General features: G+C 37.3%; 1 protein-coding gene across 1 annotated transcript in view; it reads right to left on the bottom strand.

Annotated features, from left to right (window-relative positions):
- The window catches only part of CNTNAP2 (contactin associated protein 2), a 1,227,711-nt gene that overhangs the window by 646,567 nt on the left and 559,151 nt on the right, over positions 1-21,993 (bottom strand). The window contains exon 5 of the mRNA XM_080386067.1: positions 11,010-11,157. Coding sequence (XP_080242193.1) covers positions 11,010-11,157 — 148 coding nt within the window. The remainder of the gene's footprint in view (positions 1-11,009; positions 11,158-21,993) is intronic.

The following is a 21,993-nucleotide window of genomic DNA, read 5'->3' as shown; positions in this document are numbered from 1 at the left end:
ACCAGCTCTCTAGTGTATTTTCACTTGTAGAAAAAGTAGCCTACTTGATTTCATCTGAAAGTCCCTTTGACGGGAAAAGCACAAAGATGTATTGCATGAAAATGCTGTAAGAATTTGATAATCGGTTAACAGAAACCCTGTGGTGTGAAGTCACCAGGTATTATTACAAGTTAGGAAAGGAAAAACTTCCAACAGGCTGCTTCTTTCCCCTCTGCTACCTCCAAAATTTACACCAAATTAGTGGGAACCTTCAGCAGAGTGTAAGGTATGATACTGTCTTTTTCCAATTTACATATTAGGTGATTCATACTACCACCTAGCTCAGGTTAACAGAGGCATGCTCAGTGCCTGCGCTATTATCCTGATGGTTTGCTTCTAAAACCAATGCTGTAGGCAATTAATACTTGTAATGAAGCTACCATGAGTAACCTTAGTCCTAAATTTACCTAAGACCTTTGTTGAGTTTGGATGGAGGTGAAAGATGTGCCTGCCAGACTCAGTCTGAAATTCATCATATATCCTGAAGCTGACATTTCCAAAAAATATCCAGGGATCAGGAAACTACATACATTTAAAGCAATGAGAGGCCAGTCATAGCAGAAACCTTTGGAGAAAAGTACTGACTATGATGGGGAGAGAAAAATGTAGTCGGTAAGAGACAAGTTGCAATGATAAACAGCTGAAACACAGAGGTAACTAGGTTCATTTTAACTCAGTCAATAAAAGGGCGGTACTGAAGGTGTTCATTAGAGCTGTTGCCTCAGTTTAACAACTGTTTACTGTAAGACATCAATAAACGGAATGAATGTAAGTCATGACTCACCAGTAATGCAAGAGAATTCAGCTGAATATATAGCTGAAAATCCCCACTACCCATCTGATGTTTAGGATGCGCTGCAACAGCTCAACAGGCTTTTCAGAGATCATAGTATCTCCAACATCTTCTATGGCAAACAACTACAAAAAACATTCTCCCACCTTAAAGAATATGAGCAACTACCTCCTCTGACCAGTACATGGCTATTGAAAGTTTGCTTCTCTCTAATATTTCATTACTACTTAAAAAAATACCCTGGGTCTGATTTTCTTGGCATTTATTTTCTTCCCAATTGTAAGTAAAAGGTCTAATCCAAAATACAAAGTTCATAGAAATCAAAAGATATTTCCTACTGATGTTAGTAAGCTTAAGCAGAGGAACTCATTCACTGCCAAACAAACCAAATCACCTAAGGGAATCACTATGCAAGTGGCATCATTAAGCTTGCATTTTGATTTTCCTTCACCTAATCTGCACCAAGTACGAACAGGCACTTGTTAAATGATCTGTACATCTTCTCTATTCAATTAGCAACCCACAAAACCATCTAAAGATCCAGATGATGCCATACTCTAAAGTAATTATAGTAAAATAACAACTTGAACTATATCCAAGAGAAAAATATTCACTATTCCATTGTTTTGCTGGGCAGAACATTGTGAGAAGTGCTCCAGCATCACAGAGCTTAAAACATTTTGCCAATACTTCTCCAAAAAAAGGCTGCACCTGAACAGAGCTAGTATTTTACCATACACATTGTGTGGGACTCTTCCTCCCATTTGTGAATTAATAACTCCTTGTCACAGAATTAGAAATGCTTAGACTAAAAGAACAGCAGCAAAAAATTCAGTTTCAGAAAGCATACGTGACATGTGACAGCATTATAACTGAAGCCATTGAATCTAGGGGGGTTGCTTAGTTAAGCTGAAGATCTATTGCCTTTTAGTATAATTCACTGCTACATGAAACAGACCCGGAAGATCACTTAACTTCCTATTTTCCTATGGATCCTTAGCAGTTACCACAACTGCTGGACTAAATAAACATCAGAAGAACACTGCAGGTACCTTTACTTCATTCTCCAGATAGTCGCACTTTCAGGAGAGGCTGGAGCAGAAGGTAGGTGTGCTGTGCCCATTTGGGATGGGGATACCGTCAGGAGAACTGAAGGTAAGCCAAGGGTTGTCATGGCATTCTCTGAAGGTAGCAGTGCAAATGGAAACAATTGTGCTGCTTCAGGGAGCACTCAGGGTTGAGGAGCACATCTGCAATGCTTGTACACCAATGTGCACACATAAGAAACAAGTAGGAAGAACTGAAAGCCTTGGTATGGTCCCAGAGACACGATGCCATTGCTATTAGTGAGAGTTGGTGGAATGGGTCCCAAGACTGGAGTGCTGGAATCGAGGGCTACAGGCTGTTCAGGAGGGATAGGCAGGGCAGGAAAGGTGGAGGAGTTGCAGTGGTGTCTCGGGGGTGCGAGAGCAGTGGGCAAGAAATTAATTCTGAGGAAAACCAGCATGAGTGTTCATCCAGGCAAAAAAAGATTGAAGGAGAGACTATTGTGATGAGACTGAAGCTTTAGACTGTATTTGCCTAAATGCTACCATCCTTACTTTGTGAAAAAGCATACTTTAACTTCTTTTCTAGTTTTTAAGATATTTATGGATCCTAAGGATACTTTTTAGATCTCTATCCTCCTATTAACTTATTACAGAAAACCGTTTGAAAGACTCTTCTTACAGAGTGTGTAGGCAATTACTGGAAAACCTATGAGAAAATGTTACTCTACTCTTTTCCACAAGTGAAGAGCCAGACCTGCTGTTAAATAACTTTAATCAAAATGTGCCAAGTTTTGTCATATTTGGCCGTACACTGTTTATTTAGCAGCGACAAGGTTTTGTCCATTCCCCTGGAAAAAAAACTAAAATAGCTTTTTCAAACAAGCTAGCTAAGTACAACCTTCTAAAGGGAATGCTGAATGATTAAAAAAATATTCAAGCGTAACTGAAAACTTCTTGAGAATATAATCAAACAAGTTGGTGAGGCATGTATTCATACAAAAGGTACTTGTTCTTCTATGATTATACATTAATAGCCAGCTAACAAATGAACCTGTAAGGAATAGACATGGTGGTTGCTCTTCTCAAAGCCATGGTGCTTAAGAATAGCTACCAGAGACCATGGGATGGTATGTACAGTACTACAAACATCGTCACCTCCCTTGTTTGCAGTTTTGGTTTTGATCAGTGGTCATATAGACATGGGTTCTGAGGTAGGATCATAATCAGAACCTTCCAGCAATTCACCATTGTTATCATCATATGACATGTCTCCATCCCATGTCTTGGGGTCTGTACAATGCATGAATTTATGGATTTGTTTAGCCAAGACTGAGGACAGCATTTGATTTAACGAGAGATTTAACATTACCTGCAGTTTTTCTCTCCTTTCAACTGAGGCTAATAGCATTTTAAGTTCCCTATTTTCACTTGTTAGTATATCTACTTGTCCCAGCTTCTCAGAACTCTCCCTTTCAAAGGTCAATGATGACTTTAATACTTCCTTTTCTGACTTCAAAGCAGCGTATCTTATATTTGCAATTCATTCAGGGAGAGGGGACTTTAACTTCCTTTTGCATGCAAGATGAGCAAGCCCCCAACTCTGCACAAACAATTCCTTTGCCTTTATTTTTTTTAATCTTTTGCTCACATCTACATTGTTTTATCCACTCTATCACTTTGTGCTCATCTTTCCAAAATTTTTGGGCGCATCCTGTTCCTGCTTGGGATGGTGGACACAAATTCTTGCAGCAGTTTATCCATGGCAATCATGACAACTATTCCAATTCATTGTTGTATTAAGGGCTAAGAGTTTGATGAGTGGCTGGTGGCAGGGGAAGACAGCACTCCCGTTGAGTCATGAGGTTTGGAAGGATCCTCTCTCTAAACTTCTCAGAGGGGAGTCTAGGTGTGGCTAGATCCAATCCTAGTCTTAAACTTGGTCAACGGGTTTTGATTCTGAAGGTTTAGATGTACAGCCAAATGTCACTTGTCATTTACCTGTCAGAGCTCAGTTTAAGGACTTTCAGCTGAGATTCAACATTTGTCTGGCAGAGTCCAGTTTAAGGACTTTCATTGAAACAGTTTTACAAAGTTTTAAAAAAATATATTATTTATTAAGGTGACAGGTAAAACAAATCTGGAATTGCTGTCAATAAATACACTTACTGCAACAATCAAACTCAAGAGTTTGGCACTTTAGTTAGAAATACCAACCTGAGTCTTACCAAAGAGGCATCTCTTCTTTGCAGAAGAGAGGTCCAGGCCAGTCAACTCATCCAGTGGTTGGAGTTCTTATCCTCAAAATACAGGACTCCATGTGCCAGATTGTTACTCATGGTGAGGTGGGACTAGGTCAATGATGGCATGCCAGGTGGCCCTTAGGGGTCAGTGGGGCCAGATGGTTCAGCATAGAGGGGTCTTCCTGGCTTTTACTGAGGAAACACTGGGCGGTGAGGTGGCCACCTCACCCTGGGCATCACTCACTTGGGCTGACTATTAGACTGCATCCATTATGTACCGCGATGGAGAGACGGGATGCAGCTTGATTCAAGCAAATGTCGATTTATTGTACAGAAACACGAGTTTATATATACTTTCAGAAGCTGCACATTTTAAACAGATTGGTTCTTGAAGCTAAGCCTTGCATACTAGGCAATCCCTGATTGGTGGTTAACTACCAGCAATTAACAGCAAGGTGTTACCTTTCCTTGGCGCCATCCTTGGCACCACCCATCCCCCAGTCCCCTATGCTCTCTCAGCATGACTCATCATGTTAATTGTTGTGTCTATTCACATTCCTTGTCCTCCCAGGATTCATGACCCACAAGCTCGAACACATTCCCCTCAGCTAACTGATTGCCACCCATGGTCCTAATTTCCAGCCCGCTCCTGCAATTATGAGGTTTGTGATAAGCATGTTGCTCAAGTCAAACCCTGGAAGCCACTTTGAGAAGAACATAGCCATCAGGACCAGATGCAATCATCATCACCACCATTGGTGGTTCAGTGTTAAGGAAATAAAGGTGGGGGGGGGGGGAACACCCCCCCCAACCAGTAGCCTCATTACAACTAGAAATGGGAAAATAACAGACTGTTCAATCTTTCTGAAATATTAAATTTAGGAAAAAAAGAGTTAAAATTAAACTGAGGTATTTGGAAATAATAGCTTTATTTTTTAGCCTAGCTCTTCTGATTTTAGAAGTAATTTTTTTAATGCACTACACAAATACTAGGTTTTAAATTTATTTTTTAAACGCAGGAAATTGACGGTTTAAATCTTAAGTAGTACCTACTACCAAAATAGGCCCATATTTGTTAATGGTAACAATCAAAGTTAATAAATGGACTGAAGCCTGTTCCCACTTATTTTTGTGCCAAAATATACGAGCATGCAAGTAGAAACAATCACAACCATCTCCTCTGGGAGAGGGAGTGGAGAAAAACAATCCGTATAAAAAATGTTTATAAAGAAAGATGGCATTTTTGGTCTTAAATTACAAAAACCTCTGCTATTTAAAGACTACCATGACCTGAGACTATATGGAGTGTAAAAGGCATCAATTTTCATGATGGTTATGGAAAAAAAATATACCTCCTGCATGGCAAAAAACTAGAAAGTAAGTTAACAAAGAAGCAAGCTCACAAATAGAGCTCATATTCAAACCAATGTTTAAAAGTTTGTGACGAAAAAGTTCAAGTTTATTTCCCTGACTCTCCATAGTTTAGATGTGAGTATTCAGCCATGCACCTTTAATGACAGAGATTAGCAAGCTATATTTGGTGCTGATGAGCTGTGAAGATGATGGCTAAAAATCACATAGACCTAAATAGGTATAGAACTACCCAGTATAAAAACACAGAAATTTAAGAGAAAAAGGGAAAAAGGTTGGATGTTTAGCAGAACTCTTAACTGTCCCATCCCCTGTCACAAGCAAAGCTATCCAGTTCACAGTAACCACTGCTAAACAATTGCTTCAGGTCTGTGGTTTTTACCCCACATTAAAATCCATCTATATCCAAAGCAATAAAATTGCTAGAAATACGATTAAACAAAATATACAGTTCAAAATGCTTCTTCCTTTCTGCCAGTTAATATTTTTATGGAGTTTACTACTAAGATGTCAGAGATAAGAAAAATCTGACCAGACAACTTAGTGGCACATCTATTATAAGTAAATTGTCATAAGAAGAGGCAGTGAATCCTTTATGCAGATTATGGGACTACATTAGTATCTTTACCATTTAGGTGAATATTCACATAGTTACCAAAAGTGTAAGAGCGGAAATATGTATGCATACATTTATATACATATAGAGCTGTATTTTATTCAGCACAGGACATGCCAATAGCAATCATGACACTTCAAGGGTCTTTGGTTAATACTTTTTTTTTTTTTTTTTTTTTTTTTTTTTTTTTAATGCTATGCTGGTGAAACAAAAAGTCCAGGGTATACTATTGAATCTGGTGATTCAATATCTGATTGATCAAGTGAGACTTGATCAGATTCCACAAAAGGGAGTTATAGCAGCTTTCTCATCTACCTTAAATAGTCACTTTGATGTTTGGATGCAACAGATGATTCTGGACAGGGTGGATGTCTCTTATTAAGTATTGATGGCAACCATGTGAGACAGCAAATGAGAGATGGATAGTTAGTGCCAACAGCATGAAACCAAGCAGAAGAGATTTCAAATAAGTATCGCAGAAAAATTCCTAACAATAAGTAAAGCTGAATGTGGAATTAACTGCCAAAGGAAACAAAAGCTTAAGTTAAAGTCACTGCAGGCAGACAGGATTAAGTCCACCGATGATTACACAAATGATCTGTTCAGCCCATATTTTTTAACATTTCAGTACTTCCTAATCAGTTCTTGTATGCATCCACTTGGCTCATTCCTTAACAGCATGTCCAAACTTTTTTTTTTTTTTTTTTTTTTTTCCTTGTAAAATGATTGCCTGACTAAGGTTTTGTTCACTTTATTGTTTGGAGAGTAAATGCTCTCCACACACACATTCATTATTTCATAAAACCCTAAGGACTGTGGTTACAATTTTTCCTTCTTTTCCCTCCCTCCCTAAAAAAATCAGTCACCCATCAGAAAATGGGAACAGTAACATTTGACATAGCACAATACAAGTAGCATAGCTAATAACTGAAAGAACAGATCTGCAAACACAGGTGACATTTGTTCAGTCCCAGGGCTTCCCAAGTGTTAGCAAACAGAGCTGGTCAATGAATGGAAAAAGCTGTTTGCAGCCATTCATGGAGCTTTATCATTGTTCCTGACAACTATTTGCCTTGAGTATATTGAGTATTTGCATGACTTTCTGCCATCTCCAAGTGATTTTTTTTCAGATATATGCTACACTTCAGAGTTGAGAAACATCTGGATTTTGAAAATTCTTACCATCAGGTGTACAACTGTGACAAAAAGATTCAGACATACTGTTTAGTTGCAGAAAATCAACACAGCTGTATAAAAAATTGAAGGTATCAGTGAATGCTTTCCACATATATAATTTCAGCACCCAGAAGGCTGCAACAGAGTTATCTTGCAAAGCATAGCCAAAGACTATGCAAAAGTATCGCTGTTGCCATTTTTGTTGGCATTCATCTGCCACAGGATGGAGACTAAGGGAACTATTCATACAGCAAAGTCCTGAAGAAACTTTATATATCTTCAGGAATCAGTAGTAAAATGTACTATACCATGGTTGTCATAGCCTCCAGAGGCCATCTGTGCTGCCTATCTCAAAAATGCATAACTGTGGACATGACAGACTATATATGTCACATATCTTTGCTCTGTGTCCAAAAGAGCACACATAAAAACCTGCCATTGGTTTTGACTCAGCAGATTCAGTGGATATTTGCCTTTAGTTACATTGCTTTTTTCTCTGTGACTTGCTTTTTGATAAATGATGTCATTGCACATGTAAAGACCCTTTCCCCCTTCACAGTGTACAAATAGGTAATTCTAAAATAAAAAGTGAAACTACCATTGACTTAAAAGTATCGTTTATGTTACACAACGGTCTATTTGCTGTTTTCCTCATTTAACTCCTTCAGGAATATAGCCAATAAGTAAGTTATTTACCCAATTTTAATTAACATATGTTTTAAAATTAAACATAGTTTTGTCCTATAGAGAATGAAATATTTTTCTAAATTCAATGCCACTCTTTATTCACAGATAAAAATACAAGTTCATTCTGAATCTTGTTGTAGAGTGAGGGCCTAATTTGGTTTTGGTGACTTCTATGAGGTCTTCTGTTAGAAGATGACCCTACAGATCTCATATACACAAAACAAAAGGGTGCAGTCAAAGACAGCCAAGATTTCAAATTTAAAGCAAACCAAAACAAAACTGAAAGAAGATTTGGTAATGCTATGACCTATCCAAAGAACAGATGTGACCTCTTAACCCTCTCTGGAAATCATACCACTTTTTAACTTTAATTTGCTGGGCAATGAAGAGCATGGATTTCGCCTCTGGTACAAAAAAAAATGTGTACCTTACATGCATACCAAACAAAATAGGAACCAGAAAATCAGGCAAATAATGACCTGTCTTTTGAATTAACAGCTCAATACAAGGAAGTCTTTTCCTTAATACTCTAAGACTAATGACCAGGTTGCAGTAATGTGCAAAGAAAGAGGCTTTGTAGTCATCAAGCATTTGGCTTCCTAATTAAACCTTGCTTTCACTTTGAGAAACTACCTGGCTTCTGTATCTGCAAATGTGCTCTCTAAAATATCTAAATAAAACAATATATTCAATATAAACCTATATACGTAAAGAAAATTTATGGTTGTGATGTATTGGTCAGCCTATTTATTTAAGTAATCTTTCCAAAATTTAGGGCAGCTATGACAAGAAGCCCATTTTTTAATCAGGCTCTGAAAAATAATGATTATCTAAATGTCCAGTTCCTTCAATGACAACAGGATTAATCTGCAAATCACACTGGTTAATGACAATGCTTATAATTATATGCAAATATGGGCATTTCTAATCATAAGGTTAAAAACTTTGCCTCCACCAAAGGACAGTCTACATGGGACAATGTAGCATTATATCCTTGTTGACAAATGGTAAATTTGAAGACACGTTGGGAATTTGTACACATTACCACCTTGTTCCAGTAGTCATAAAAAAGCACTGCCCTACCCTTAATGCAAGAAATTTTTAGTTTTTATTCTCAGCTGCTCTGCTGCTATCTACTGATAGCATTTTTGGGAAAATTTGATCCCTGCATGTAAAAAACCCCACCGTAATGTAGGAGGATTTTTGAAAGAAAAGTCTCTATACTGATTAAAAATGTAAAATCGTATTATTAATCTTACATTTTAAAAACCCCAACAATTATTGGAATGACTTCTAATACAAACAGACCAGAAATACTCTCTCAGTAAAATTGCAAAGTTATGCTTGGACACCTGAGTTTTTCTGTGAAGACACATTTTATCAATATTTTCATAGTACCATACATTGTTTCCTTGCCAAATGCTTTTTATTCTCCTCCAAGAGTCTGCCAAGCAAGCAACTTTTCATAAAACTGAAATAATTTTGCCAACAAGCTGTGTTTTGCTTTTTCTCACATTTACCTTAAGCCTCTAAAAGCGTCCTGTTGTGTACCTACAGTATTTTGTCTACCCATTAACCACAAAAAAACCAACACAAAACCCCCACAGCAACAAACTACTTTTACCTGTAAATATTGCAGCAACAAACATGTGTTTTATTATTTGATTCTACTATGTTTTCTTTCTGTTAGAGTCATATTTCACAGTAAAGTAGATGCTTGTTTCTTGTATCAAACACCTGAATTTGCAATTGATGTACAAGTATGTTTCATGCTGCAAAATTAACCACGCTGTAATGTTTGGTATACTTAAAACAGCACATAAAACATTTTACCAGTATGATGGTAAACACTTGCTTAATTAAGAGCCATGTACTGAATAAATATCAGAAGCAGTTTCTCTTTGAGTAAGGATCAGCTATAGAATAACCTACAGTTCCTCAAAATAACAGATATGCTGTTGCCTTTTTATACCCCTGTGTGCCCTCAGCACAACAGCACTGATACGGCAGCAAGTTTGGTTTGGTTTCTCAACTATATTACTGCAGCTGTTTGGAAATTGTTTGTGGTTTAATATAAATTTTTAAAATAGGGTCTTTATTTCATTGCATGGAAATAGGAAAAATAATACCAAAACTCTATACTTCGGTGGCTCTTATTGGTGGTAAATGAAAGTATATGGCCTTGCGTACCTATCCAAATTGAAAGAACTGAAATCATGAGCTGTTTTTCAGTAGTTAGGATGGCAAAGGGCTCACATATACCTTAAGTCACCCAGTGAAGTCAATGGATGAGGCTTCCAAATGTGAGCTCCTCACCTTGTGCTCACACCTGGTTAATAAATACAAATCTCAAATAGCTCCTTCCAGATAAAACACCAAGAAAGCCAGGATACTGCCTAAAAAGCCTAACAAAGGACAATTTCCTGCAAGTTGGTAGACTTTTTATAAGTGCTGGAAGTATGGAATTCAAGGAAGAGCATTTCGAAATTACCCTTGCTTTTCTTAATACATAATCAGTTCTGCTGTTAACTTCAGAAGAGTTTGTGCCATTACTCATCCAGATTTCTAAATAAATTCTAAGATCTTATTCAAATAGTAAAGGAAAAAGCTCTGAAAAGCATGTCACATATTTAGAGAATTTGAGCTACTGATATAATTCTTATTAATCTGCTTTGATTTTATGTCTAGCACCAGGCAATAAATTATGTCCTGTTTCCCAGTTGTTCCCCTCAACATGATATTTGTCTGATTTTTTTCCTCAACTGGCCTATTCTGTAAAAAGAAACTGTGAAGATCAAAAGGAGCAACTTCAAAACATTATCACAAATTCCAGTGTTACATCTTCCAGAAATGAACAAACTAGCAACTCAGAGCTTAAGGTGACAATAAATATTTCATGATGACCTTGGGCCATGTAAGTAGCAATCCTGGGACATCTTAATCTAAGTAGAAACTACCTGAGATTCCTAATTATTCTGATATCCAAAACCAGTTTTTACTTAAGGGGAAAAAAAAAGGACGATCATGGAGAAACTTACAATAGGAGCAGCCGTAGACTTCAATTCTTAACCCAATTTGGCCCTCTCCATTCCAGTCCAAAGGAACTATCCGTATGTAGCGAGCAATAACTGGATGCTGTAAATCATGCCGGACCACGCTATCAGAGTTTGTATTTCCTGGAAATGCCTAAGGCAAAGAAGAAAAAAATTATTGTATTACATCTCTCTCATATGTTATAAAGGTTTGGTTCTGAAGAAAAACATTAAGTAGTGATGTCCTCTGAGTGTGTAGGTTGCACTGAAATTTGTTTTAATGTTTCTTTGATAGTGACCAAATGAATAGTTGATTTACAGAGATTCACCATTGCGGCGAATGAAGAGACGGGACACAGCTTGATGCAAGCAAATGTCAATTTATTGTACAGAAGCACGAGTTTTTATACTCTTTCAGAAGCTGCGCGTTTTAAACAGATTGGTTCTTGAAGCTAAGCCTTGCATACTAGGCAATCCCTGATTGGTGGTTAACTACCAGCAATTAACAGCAAGGTGTTACCTTTCCTTGGCACCATCCCTCTCCCACTCCCCTGTGCTCTGCAAACATGCCTCATCATGTTAATTGTTGTCTAGACAAGCTCGAGCACATTCCCCTCAGCTAACTGATTGCCATGCATGGTTCTAGTTTGCAGACCGCTCCTGCATCTCCCCCTTCCTGTTGCACAAAAAGAACCTTTGAAACCGAATGAGTAAAAACAAGGTATAAGTAATAGAACAAATAAAAAAGGCAACTAAGAGATACTATCAGTGTCAAAATAACCCACTGTCTCTGTTCCGTGCAATTTTACAATTTCCCCTTTTTGTTTTTGAACAGCTAGTACCAGGTTTTTCATGTTCTGCAGGGCCCTTGCAAACATGACAGCAACCAAGGTAATAGCAAACAAACAATACTGCCAATTGAGTGAATGGATGCCAAAAAGGCTGACATTTTCTCAGATTTTGATAACATGTTGCTGCAATGGGGCGCCTAAAATCCACGCAGCACATACCATCCAAATCCTCACAGCCACGTCCTTGAACCAACAACAAAAAGCAGTGGCAATTTTGACTCACATTCTGAACTGCCTACCAAACAAGGTGATTTAACTCTTTAATGCTTTCCCTGCTGTTACTCTGGATAAGAGAAGAACCGCTGCGACACGTTCCCATCATAGCCTCCTACTACATTAGCATCTACAGAAAGACAATTATCGATATTCAAAGTGTAAACAGTATCATCTTCTTTTGGATTAACATTATACATAGGTGGAAGGGCACACCAAACAAGAACTAGTTCAGTCAAAAAGTTCAAAACATAGTGTGCCTTCTCTGAACATACCTCTGGGGTCATTCTCTTCATTCCCTCTCTTTTTTATGCAAAGAGAAACACTTTTACCATAACAGAGAAGCCCTTATTTACATCTCTGAGCCCGGACACAAACCGCAGCTGTATGCTCCACCAGGCTCAGGGCAGGAATCATTCATGTAGTTACATAGCTATATATCACTACAAGCATGCAGACACCTATTAAACACTAGATAACCATGTTTATCTTTCCTATTCTCCTTCACAATACCTAGTTGTTCTCTCATTATGAATCCTCCCTTCCCGCATGGCTTTGCTTAACTCTTTAACAGCCTCGTATTGCACAGGCTGCCACTCTCGAGGCTGATCTGACAAAATACTGAACATGCCATAGCGACTCACAAAACCCATCACTGAAGTGTTTCCCACTTGCATTCCTGTCACCAATCCCTCAGACTCCCTTTCACCCTCCCCAAAAATACAATCAATGCATCAGGAGAGACAAGGGGGTGGGGGAAAGGTCTAGCTCCATTTCCAGATCTATAGGACCTGGATCAAAAGGTTTATCAGTGTCAATAAAATCATTGTCCGAGTTGTCCTGTTCCCGTGCTTGGTCCTGTGTTGTGAGGGTCGCTGCAGTCAGTGACAGAAGCTTTGGGGGCAGAGGAGGTGTGGACAGAATCGCCATCGCTGACTGTGTCTTGAGAAGAGTCACGCTGTCGGTGGAATTTACAGCTTCCTCTGGTTTAGCACCATTAGTAGAATTAGTCCACACTTCGCAAAGAGTAGTCAGAATTTGCCACCAAGATGCTAAATGCATTCCCGACACGGAGTTCCCCTCCGCGGCAGCATCATACAATTGGCTGCTGTATGTACACACTTTCATTCTTTCAAAGTCTCTAAAGTTTCTTGGCTGCTCACCTGTCTCGATGAATACAGATGTTATCCTCGGGGTTTAGGTTGTCCGCCTGGTCCAGACAGCAAGACGATCGTTCAGCCAAGCCGTCTCCTCCGGAACGCAGCCCTCTTCCACGAGCTGTCTTTTTTCCGTCCTTATTCTTCCAAGGCTTCGGAACACCACCATAGGGGTCACCATTTGAGGAAACTGAGGCACGGACTCCCTGATCTGACTAGAAGACCCTTCATGAGTCCATATACATCTCTTTCTGGGGACGAAGCCTGATTCCCCATTACGGATTTCCCACAGCTCACCTCTCAACTCCGGAGGGATTTCAGGCCGGCTCCTGCTTCCTTTCAGCAGATCATTCAGAGTTCTGTGGGATTCGCTGCATGTCGCTCAGACAGGCGATTCGAGAGCCCTTCACGTCAGATCCTTAAACGCATCACGTCGGGGTCACCAATTTGCGGCGAATGAAGAGACGGGACACAGCTTGATGCAAGCAGATGTCAATTTATTGTGCAGAAGCACGAGTTTTTATACTCTTTCAGAAGCTGCGCGTTTTAAACAGATTGGTTCTTGAAGCTAAGCCTTGCATACTAGGCAATCCCTGATTGGTGGTTAACTACCAGCAATTAACAGCAAGGTGTTACCTTTCCTTGGCGCCATCCTTGGCGCCATCCGTCTCCCACTCCCCTGTGCTCTGCAAACATGCCTCATCATGTTAATTGTTGTCTAGACAAGCTCGAGCACATTCCCCTCAGCTAACTGATTGCCATGCATGGTTCTAGTTTGCAGACCGCTCCTGCACACCATGATATGAAAACAGTAGTATCTAGATCTCTTCATTCACAACAGATAATTGAAATTGGAACAATTGCTGCTAGGTGACAGAGCAATCCATTTTGAATCACTAATCTTTTGCTGAGTTATCAACTGTCCAACTATGTGGTTGTTCTGGGGAAGAAGATACACATCTTCTATCAGTAAGATTAGACACACCAGTCATTTTTCTGTCAATATGAACACTGAAATAACTTGCTTCCTACAATAGACAGGGATCTCTTCAGTTTCTCCAGTTTCTAAGAATTTTTAGATGAATTACATGCTGGAATGTGAATGTCCAGTTTCTTTCCTAATCATAGCTGTCACCCACAGCATAGCTTATTTTTGGTTAATGAAATTTTGGAAGTCAGGGAAAGATACAAGAGCTCTCAAGAGAGTTTTAAAAATCAACACAGTAAATATTTAGAACTTGGTTTGTAGTTTTGTGCCTATTAGTAAAATATTTCACAGCATCAAGCTTAGAAGTAAACAATATCCATTAGTTAACATCAAAGACTATTTTTCGGTCTTGTCAGTTTATGGACAATCATTAATTCAATGATGGCAGATGTTAAAGATTATGATTCAGTTATTCTCAAAATTTTCAAAGGAACTTTCACACCTCTTTATATGTAATTTTCAATAGAAATAAGTGCCTTGTAACGGTGAACAGCATAGTCATAAATGAACAGAGAAAATGTGACCCATTACTAGACAGCCTATAAAAATAAATTTTTGTGCATCCTCATTAAAGAAAGATATTTTTGCCACAAAGAAAAAATATTTGGTAGTAGTATCTACACATTTGTCATCAGAATGAATATATATAAAATCCTATAATAAATTCTCATAGTGGAATGAAAAACAAAGAAACAAACAACTGGGCTGTAAGGAATAGTACTGCAAAATATAGTTATCAAAAATTTGAAAGGGATAAAATCTAAGTCAGCCCTTTGCATGCAGTTACAGCAATACCTAATTACATGCCCAGATACTACTCATTCCGAAAGGATATCTTAGATGCATAATTATATTGTACAGTGTGCAGAAGATCTAGGTAGTTGTAAATGTAAGGAAGATCCACAGGATCTGTTCTTTGGCAGGTGCAAAAAATTGTGACCTGTACTAATGGCATTCACCTCAGTTTTTCTATACTGCATCTATTAATGTACTAAATGATGCTGATGACACTCCTCACTTCATAGCTGAGCTTGTAAGATACATTAATTAATTTATGAAGCATTTACATATTCCAGTGGTAAATGTTCATAAGGAAATTAAAGAGTTTTGTCTTCTGAGCTGAATAAAAGACAATAAACAACAATGGAAAACACACTGAATGAGGACAAAAAAATCCTGTTGAATAGCTGCCTATTCTCTTAGTCTTGTTCTAGGAGTCAGAACTTCACAGAAGGAATAAAGAATTTGATCCTTTAAAAATATATATTCTAGTAAGCATGCAAAGTGACACTCCATATTTCACGAGCAATTTCCGTTTGGTATTTCTTAATGTGATGTTTGGCATAATCTTATCAAAATTTACTGAGGGTTTTCCTGGTTGTTTTGTTTGGGGGGTTGGTTTGTTTGTTTAATTTCCTAGAAGTATTAGGGGTAAAGGAAGCTCAGTATAGGAGGGCATGGTATTTTCTACATAATTTGATTAAATGATTGATCAAAAGCAATTCTAAAAATAGGAGTGATTTTCTGTAGCTCTGCAAATTTTGTGCCCTGTTTTATGCTTTTCCAGCCCTCTGTCAGGAAGACTTAGAGCTGAAACCAGCAGGTGGTTGATATTTTGCAGGTTTCTATTGGCTGAATGCATAAATACAATTAATAGAGAATACGGCAGTCTGTCATTAGTTTCCCAGATTATTAAAATGTATTCCATTTAGTCTCCAGCAGAATAATATCTTTTAAATACAGCTTTCATTTAGATAAATGTGGTACAGTAATGCATGCTCTGTGGATAATGCAAACGTGAGGCCAAAATCCATCACTGCAAGGCTGAAAAATCAATTTACAGGAGCTTGTGAATTATGTACTATTGCTGTAAAATCTCCTTTTCTGACCGCGATTTGTACATGGACTCAGAAAGATAGGTTTTCATTTAAAATCAACCTCATATAATTTTCAAAGCTACATATCTGCTAAGGTTAACAAACAGTTTAATAAGATTTAAAAGAATAACGTAGACCCACACTGCTAATAGATTTTTTTTAAACAGGGAGTGAATCTAAAAGAATAAATATATATATATTGCAGTAGGAAACCCTCTTACAAAACTGTTTTTCAGAAAAAGGTGAAAATACCAGCATCAATTAAACAAGCTTTTTTTTCAGTTTATTAATCTCATGAATTCACTTAAGTATTATTGCCAGATGTCTGCTTTTCGTGAGTAACATGTTTTTTTCTTTAACCCAAACTGGGAAAATTGCCAAAATGGCTCATTCGTCTGTAAACCAGGTAGCACTGTCTCACTAGTCCAAATCCAAAATCATCTGTTCTACAACTCATTTCTTTTCTTGTAGTGGATACCAACTTCTGTAAGCTGCTTTATGTTTCAGCTCAGATTGCAATAGGAAGATCAAAAGTTTTGTGAGTAACAACCACTTTTCTCAAAGGCAGTGCTCCACAGGACAGCAAAATAGTAAGAATGGAGAAAGGTAAGAAAATATGGTCCCAAATTCTTTTTAAACACTGCTTTTGAACATTAAACAGATCTTTCAGAAGTACTCACTAAGAGTTTTGAAACTATCTTTCTTAAGAGTAAAATTTGCTCAGCTCCAAGTGGTTTTCAAAAGTTACCAGGGCAGGTTTATAGGACAGATAATATATTTTAGTGGGCCGGCTAATTAAGTTTTAAAAAAGTAATCTTCTGGCACAGGAGTTTTCTTCAGCTGAAGTGGCAGCAAAAAGAAGCTGTACAATCTTTGAAACTCACTTTGGCTTTATCAGTGTTATTCAGCGACACTACTGTACATAAAGGCACAGTAGAGACGTTCAGTATCATTTTTGTTGCATACACAAAGAACCTGAGAGAAGTGAAGGTAGGTTTTAGTGAAATTTGGAACAGAAGTTAAAATTCATATTTATTTTTTCCTGTATTTACCAGCAATGATGTTCTAATCAACAATAATAAAGGTTAAAGCTAAAATATAAATTTACAGCAGTATTGTAGTAAAGTTTAGTAGCAAAGTAACATGCAACTTAATAGTATTAATTAAGTAAAACTGACAAAAATGGATTTAGTTTGCTGTAAAAGGACATTTTTGCAATACCATTCAGTACTCAACTTTATGGATATAGGAAGTAGGTTAGAAAATCTTGGTTGGGGAAATGCTTTGATCACCTTTTACAAAAAAGGATTGGAAAAAAAATCTCTGCATTAAAATATCTCTGAAGATTAAATGAAAAGAAACATGAAGTGAACACAAGTGGAAGCTTTCATACTTCAACCGAAGTGGAAAAGAAAGAAAGAATGCTGGTCAGATACTCAATCAAATGAACAACATGGCATTTATAATTTTTCAAGTCTTAGTGAGACAGAGAAAAACCCCTGAACTTCACAGCTAAAAAATTGTCACAATTATATACCAGAGAACCTAACCTTCTTAAGGGGAAAACTAATTCTTCACCTGACTTAATTCAGGTGAAGAGTACTCCAACCAAATTAATGATTTATTCAGAAACAAGTATTAACATTACTTCAATGTGTGCTTTCTCTAGGGTGATGTAAAAATAATGCAGTTCACGGAATAGTGGGATATTCCTTTTCCAGTTAAAAGAGGAAGAACTATTTTTTTTATATCAATCTTTATTAAATAGTATTTTTTATTACTTTTAATTATATGCTTACTATAATACTTCTTGACAGTCATATTTGCTATTAGCATTTTAAGCAAAGGAAGGAATAATTTATGGGTCTGAATTTATGAAAAAAATCTAGGCTTCTGGCTTTATTTTGACACAATGATAGTGAAAACACTACAGGGTCTGTGCTAAGGTAGTATAGTTCTATAAACGGCTCTCATACTCAGAAATAGGATTTGCATGTAAAGCCACATTAAGGTGTGGCATTATAACATATGGAAATATCCACAAACAGACGCTGTCTGTGGGAAACATAACTGGGTTTTCTTTGAGAATTCCAAGGTGAGTTAAACATGGAGTTGGCTAAACCTTGAAATTTTTATTTTATAGAAAATTCCCACAATTCCAAAACAAATACTTTTTTAAAACCTAGAAGGATTACAAACTGGAGAAGTTGACAGCTTTAGTTATGCCTGTCAGACCTCTGCCTGGACAGCAAAGAAAAGCTATGAAAGGTTTGTTATTCCCTGGAGTTCTCCAGACCCTACACCAGTGAGGAGAGGAGCAGGTCGGGCTGGGCGCTGGGAGCCCTAGGCCAGAGGTGCTGGGGGGGACCTTTGTCACTGCAGGGCAGCCTGGAGCCAGGGGCACTGGGAAAATTCACATCACTTACTGGTTCTGGACAAGCAAACTGAAAGCCATATCAGATCTCCGAGAAACTGAGGTGTTTCAAAAATGCAGTCATGTTATACCACATGAACGTTTTCCAAAAAAAGAACCTTTAACTTCATTAGAAAATTGAGTCAAGCTCTAATTACCTCATTGCTGATGAACTAATTCTCTGCTCAATACCTATGAATATCCAGCCCAAATGTATGATGGAAACCGATACAGCAAGAACAAAAAAATTGGGTAAAGGAAAATGTTTTGAGATTAACTTCAAGGGGGGGGGGAGAAAAAAAGAGGGGGTGGGGTAAAGTTGGTAAGAAAACTGGTTGCAGAAGGAAAGAAAAATATCAAACAGACAGAAAAAAATTGAATGGCTTTTAAGCCATTTAAGCAACAACTTCAGGTTTGGTCTGTTTTAGCTCAGTTTTGCCACATTCCCTTACTTTCATGCCCTGGTGCTGTATGGGTGCACCCTGTAGCAGAGGAGCTGGATTCTCTTTCTGACAGCTCCCAGGTGATGCTCCACAAGTAAGTTGCAAAAAACTTCTCAGTGGCACTTAGTCTAGTTTCCAGGGCACACAAACTGATTAGGTAGTTTTAACTTAATCTTTCACTGTCTCGGTTGCACATATAGAATAGTGAGTAAAAATTCATTTGGTTTATGGGGTTGTAAAAATAAAATAATACTTATTAAGCACTTAGTCAAGTATTCACATGGGTGCCTAAATTAGAAATCTGAGCCTTTTGTGGTCAGTGAAGCAAAATGGGAGATAGGACTTAAATTAAAAACTTGCCACTCTTCACTGGCTAAACAGTAAAACATAAATTTTCCTGGGTACAATATAAATGTATTCTGAAAAATGGAGATTATAATAAACAACTTAGCTCCCAAAGTTTCCTAGTGACTGATTCACTAGGCAGAAGAAAAAGAAAAGCATAAGAAAGATTATATAAAAAAGAATACAGAAGAATACAAAACCCAGTGTGAAATGGTTATGGAGACAAGAAAAACTGCTTTTCTCACAAGTTGTGAGAATTTACTCATTAACAGACAAAAATTACTTTTGCTACATCTTCTATAGAACGAAAGTGAGACAGGAAGAATGTATTTCCAAACTAACTGCAATCATTACTGAAATAACAAGAGCAACAGCACTTTGATCACCAGCTGCTGGGCTGCAGAGCTCAACCCTAACCAAGCTCTCACCCAGAGAAGAGGGGTGAGCAGAGAGGAACCCAGCATGCTCCTTGCTTCCTTTTCCTCTCTAGTATTGATGCACTTTTTACACACTTTGATGCTTTTTAATTAACTTTTAAGTCATTTTCAAAACAGTACTTATTCTTTGTACACCTTGTACAGTCTGGTCTCACAGCTTCTTGCATCTCTTCTACACCGCTGCACTACTCTACCAGGTTACTCATAGGAAACTTTGCAACCCAAGAAGTTAGAGCTGTTACTAGCGAGTGTACTGAGGACACAGGTACAAACTCAGCAGTGTCATTCTGCACTACCTGCAATTAGTGCATTGGATTATAAGACCTCGCATCCTCCTTCAGAAGAGGTACAAAGGTAAAGCCTATTTTAAATAGCACTTAGAATCTTCTATATTCAGTAAGTAGATAGTAACTAAATAAAGGAAGCTTTTGATTGGAGATATATATATATATATAAAAGAAAGATTTACTATACATTAATATAAACCTTTTCTGCTCACGATAGAAAAACTTCAATTTATAACTATAAACCAAAATGACCATACTTGCTGTTTTCATATTTATTCCTTTCAAGTGGTGGAGAAAATCTAGATGGTAAATTTTCAAGATAAACTTCTCTCAGTTATGAGTAGTTTTCATTCAAATGTGAAATCATGTAAGTGTCCAAAGACTACTTCTCAGGTCATTGCAATTCTGCATAGACTATCAGTGTGCAAGAAACAACCCTGAACCAAAAGACGTGCAATATATGAAATGGTTCATTACAGGAATACAATTGTAAATCAAGATATGGGGAATAAGTCTGGTTATTGTGTATTAATTGCTTCAAGTTTGAAGTTAACTTTGTATACTGAATTAACAACAAACAGACTCTAAAGACAAAATTAAATAATCAGGTGTTTTTCCAGTATACTTTCAGTATCTGTTTAACGCTGGGATTACAGTAAATTGCAAATAACATTTGTAATTCTCCACAACTCAAATGAGCTTCCCAATAATGGGAAGTAAGACTGAATAACAAGCAAATAATAAGCTTTCTTTAAACGCTTCTTCAGCTAACCTTAAAACATATTAAAACAGTATAAAATGCATTTTAAATTACAGAAACATGAAAAAGTTTCTTTTTGTTTTGTTTTTTGTATAATTCCAAGTTGTAATGTTTATAAAAGGAACAAACCACATGTATAATATTAAGTCAAGATTTAACAATGTCTAGAGAAAAAATAAAATTAGTCCTACTGCTATCTAACACTAATACATATGTCAGTTTCCTGCTGTAGTTGCAGTACTGTCTGAACATGTCAAGAGGAAAGAAAATTAAAAAAATAAACTCTTACAAAACACTTTTCATGCACAGGAAATCTCTAGCCATTTTCCTTTATTTTTTTCCTATTTGCCCTAGGCAAAGCTCATAATCTGAAAATAACTTCCTTAAATCAAGGATCACAGGTTTAGAATGTTTTGCTCTGTTGGTCAGGATATGAGCAAAAAAATCTAACCCAAATATAGATATGGGAAAGATCAATGAAAAGCATATGGATCCTTTCTAAAACTAAGTCCAAGGCTAAAGGGGCTCCAAATGCAGAGTGACATAAGAAAAATTGCAAGTAAACTCAAAATTCCTATCTCAGGAAAAATACCTGTAGTTGGATGGTTTATTATAGTTCTTTAAACTGATAAAAGGAGTATAACTAAGAAATTCTCACAGGCAGAATTATAATATGTGACAATCTTCAAGCATGCCCGCCTGTCCTCAACTTGCATCTAAAAGCTGATTGCCTTTCCAGGGAAATAAGGACAGTTTTAACCACTTGGTCTTTTGAAATTATTAAAAAAAAACCACAAGGATATATTATTATTATAAAGGAATGTGCAAAGAAATATCTGAACTGTTACAAGTTACCTCTTTCTTCAGGGATTTCTTTCAGTTAAATTCTTAGACATTTTTTCTTTTCTCCTCCCCCCCCCCCCCCGCCCCCCCGCTAAGATGAAAATGACAGAAGGGTTTTGGAAGGGCTACAGAATATTTGTGTCTCTGCTTAAGTCCATTCAGACAATGTGAAATGGCAACTCAGTCTTCATGCCAAAAGTGCCTGATGTCCATATCGGCAAATTAAAGTAAGAAGTAATCTCTGTCTGGAAACCCTGGGAATTTATTAAACTCAACTTTTAACAAAAGAGACAACAATAAAATAAGACATACTGTAGGCACTATTTTTGTTCTAAAGTGAAAAATCTGATTTCATCCCATTACCTCTTTGCTAGCT

The sequence above is a fragment of the Falco punctatus genome (genome assembly GCF_963210335.1).
Source record: "Falco punctatus genome assembly, chromosome: 4".
In the NCBI taxonomy this organism is placed as follows: domain Eukaryota; kingdom Metazoa; phylum Chordata; class Aves; order Falconiformes; family Falconidae; genus Falco; species Falco punctatus.
Note: the sequence above shows the minus strand (reverse complement) of the source record. Positions and strands in the feature narration are given on the sequence as shown.